Source organism: Elephantulus edwardii, unplaced genomic scaffold (genome assembly GCF_000299155.1).
Source record: "Elephantulus edwardii isolate Elephantulus edwardi_28Jun2011 unplaced genomic scaffold, EleEdw1.0 scaffold00241, whole genome shotgun sequence".
Classification (NCBI taxonomy): Eukaryota; Metazoa; Chordata; class Mammalia; order Macroscelidea; family Macroscelididae; genus Elephantulus; species Elephantulus edwardii.
The window spans coordinates 175245-178729 of NW_006399991.1; the positions used below are offsets into that span (position 1 = coordinate 175245).

The 3485-nt window shown below is 41.1% G+C and overlaps 1 protein-coding gene across 1 annotated transcript in view; it reads left to right on the plus strand.

Moving 5' to 3' along the window:
• The window catches only part of MRPS5 (mitochondrial ribosomal protein S5), a 40333-nt gene extending 37394 nt beyond the window's left edge, over positions 1-2939 (plus strand). The window contains exon 11 of the mRNA XM_006898943.1: positions 2667-2939. Coding sequence (XP_006899005.1) covers positions 2667-2891 — 225 coding nt within the window. The 3' untranslated portion in view covers positions 2892-2939. The remainder of the gene's footprint in view (positions 1-2666) is intronic.
• The last annotated feature ends 546 nt before the right edge of the window (positions 2940-3485 follow it).

The window sequence follows — 3485 nt, forward strand, 5'->3', positions numbered from 1 at the left end:
CAGGAGAGGAAGACCCTCTATGAGGTGGATTGATTCAGTGACTGGGATAATTGGGATGGGAGTGTCAGAGACAGTGCAATTGGCACAGGACAGAGCGGAGTTTAGGGCTGTTGTATATAGGGTCGCTATGAGTCGCAGGCGACTCGACGGCACATAACAACAACATGAAGCAGGATTGGCATTCACTTCTTAAATAACAGACCTTTGAAAACCTTATGAACACTATTGGAATGATGCTGGAAAGCATGGGGGGTCAATGAAGGAGAGTTGGACCCTCATCCACGTAGACTGATACAGTGACTGCTGCGATGGCACAGGATTGAGCAGGGTTCACATCCTTTTGTTCATAGGGTCGCTGTGAGTTGCACTCTATTCTATGGCACCTAACAACAACAACAAACGAAAGAACTACCAATTCAGGGACATGCCATTGATTGTAAGACACACTCCCATTTAGAGATTTTTAAGTATGAGGGGAAGAAATGTGTTCTTCTAATAAAATACAGAAATACCGCAATGCCTACAAATATTTATTCTCTTAAATGACTTACAGCTTACATTTTTAAGTACTATTAGTTTATCAGGATCTGTGGTAACCTAGTGGATAAGAGTTGTGCTGCCAACCCAAAGGCAGGCAGTTTGAATCCACTAGCTGCTCCAGAAGAGAAGGATAGACAGTCTCCTCCAGTGTGATTTGTTAGTTACAGTCTAGTTGACTGAGACGTGTGATGACCCTATGAACAGACTGACCCTGGCCTCATCCCATGGCTGCTGTTTGTGGCTTCCTTGTGTGCTTTTGGTGTCTGCATTATGGTAGTGCTGACTTCATAAAACCAACTAGGAATGCTCCCCTCCCTTCAGTTTTTCTAGAAGAGATTATGTGGATTTAGCATTATTGCTTCCTTAAATATTTGAAAGAATTCATCAGTGAAGCCATGTGGCTCAGGAATTACTTGCAGGAAGACTTACTTAACTTACTTCCTTACTTACTGATTCCATTTCTTCAAGATACAGGGCTATTTGAGTGATCTGTTACTCTTAAGCTTTAGTTATTGATGGCATTTGAAGGTACTTGTCATCTAAGCTGTCATATTTATTGGAATAAGTGGTTTATTGCTGTTGCCTTTTAGTTGACTGTGACTCATAGCAACCCTTTGAACAGCAGATTGAAACTTACTCTCTGGCGCCGTCCTTAAGGTCTCTGATGTGCTCAGGCCCATGGTTACAGACACTATCAGTTCATCTTACTCAGTCTTTCTCCCCTTCTCTAACTTGCCACCTTTCCCAGCACGTGGTTTTTTCCCCCAAGGACTGCCGTCTCCTGACATGCCCAGTGTGTGAGACAATTTCACCATCTTTGCCTCTGAAGAGCACCTTGGTTTCACTTTCTCCAAGACAGACTTGTTTGGTTTTTTGGCAGTCCATGGACCATTTAGTACTCTTATCCAACACCACAGCTCAAAGCATTGATTTTTCTCCTGTCATCCTTATTTATTGTCTAACTTTCAGGTGCATAGGAAGCGACTGAAAAATACCATGGCTTGGATTAAACACCTCAGTCTTTAACATCATTTCTCTTTAGATGTGTTCCCAGAGGCAACACATCTTTTGATTTCTTAATTGCTGCTACCATGGGTGTGATTGTGGATCCAGGTAGAATGAAATACCTGACAATGTCTGTCTTTGTTCCTTGTGTCATGATGTTGCCTGCTTGTCCAATAGTGAGGGTGTTTTTTAAATGTTAGATGTAATCTATAATGAAGACTTAATCCTAGATCTTCTGATTTACGGTCTATAATGAAGGCTGTAATTGTAGATCTTCTGATTTACCGTCTCCAAAAACCTGCTAGAGGGCCAGCTGAGTCAGTTCCATCTCAACAGCAGTGAGTTACTTATGAAAATGTATAGTTATGTTACTTTCATTTTTATGAAATGGAACAAGATAGCTATTAAGTCTAGAAACGGGGACTCAGTGTCCCAGTTCTGAGTGTGTGCTGTCGGTGGCCTCTGTACCAAGTTCGTTGCTTGAGTCTTGAGGCGCCCTGTGTGCTGAACCCCTGGCCTCTTCACCATCTTCTGTGGTGACCAGCATGTGATCATGAGTGGCAGTACTACTGATTGTACCCAAACAAATCGCAGACATTATTTTCTTTCATCTATAACTAATTTTTATATCATTTCTAAATGACAAAAATATTTTTAGTGTTTTTTTTTTAAAAAAAATTTATTATTTTTAAAATTTTATTATTTTTGCGTGTGTGTACCATCTTATCAGATTTGACTGGCAGAGAAGGAAATTGCCCTTCCTTCTCCAGTGGAGCATCTGGTGGATTCGAACAGCGTACCTCTGGGATTACAGTGCAGGAGACAAAAATATTTTTAAAGGCTCCACAGTACTATTACCATACCTGAAAGTAACAATAACTCAGTATCATCAAATGTCCAGTCATTTGTCAGATAAATCTTTTTATATGTTTTGTTTGATGATACTACCCACAACAAGTCACCATAATTTAGACACAAAATACGTTGCCTAGCGTCTGCAGCCATGGTATTTGGATTCCATCAGGTAGTGCAGTGGCTTTACTCTGGCTGATGAAAATTGGTGCTACTAAAGCATGTTCTTCTTAAGTCCTAACCGATACTCTTGCTTTGTTTCTGCTCAGGAAACGCATCAGCAGCTGGCTGATAAAAGGAGTCTCCATGTTGTAGAGTTCCGGGAGGAATGTGGCCCTCTGCCCATTGTGGTCGCCTCCCCCCAGGGCGCCTTGAGAAAGGATCCAGAGCCAGAACATGATGTTCCCGACACCAGTCTGGACTGGGAAGATGTGAAGGTGTCGCAGGGAATGAAGCGCTCTATGTGGTCAGGTTTAAAGAGAGCGGCCACCTGAGAGCCCAGCTGGCCTTAAAGGGACAGTGTCCGCTGCTGCCCAGCGCCTCACACTCTGGATGTCACTTTATCATCTTTATAAATAATAAATAATTACAGCTTTCATTTATTGAGTACTTTCTGTCACTTTGGGAGGCAAAAAAAATCACAGTATACTGATCTTTTCTGCAACTATGAAATATCTGACAATGACTGTCTTTTTTCCTTCTGTCATAATGTTGCCTGCTTGTCCAGTAGTGAGGATGTTTTATTTTTTTAAATGTTGAGATATAATCTATAATGAAGACTTTAGTCCTAGATCTTCTGATTTACCGTCTCCAAAAACCTGCTAGAAGGCCAGCTTAGTCACTTCCATCTCAACAGCAATGAGATGAGCTAACTTTTAGACTATGCAAAAGAAAACTTTCATCTGACAGATGGGGACATCTGAATGCTGACTTGACACATACATGTTGCAGTGGAAATTTACTGTAAATATTCACTTAAACTAGCAAAATGGTCTCAATCAGTAACGATATGTAATAAAATAATTACTATCATAATTAAGAGTCCATATGGGGCACTTCACCGAAGACGACATTCAGATGGCTAACAA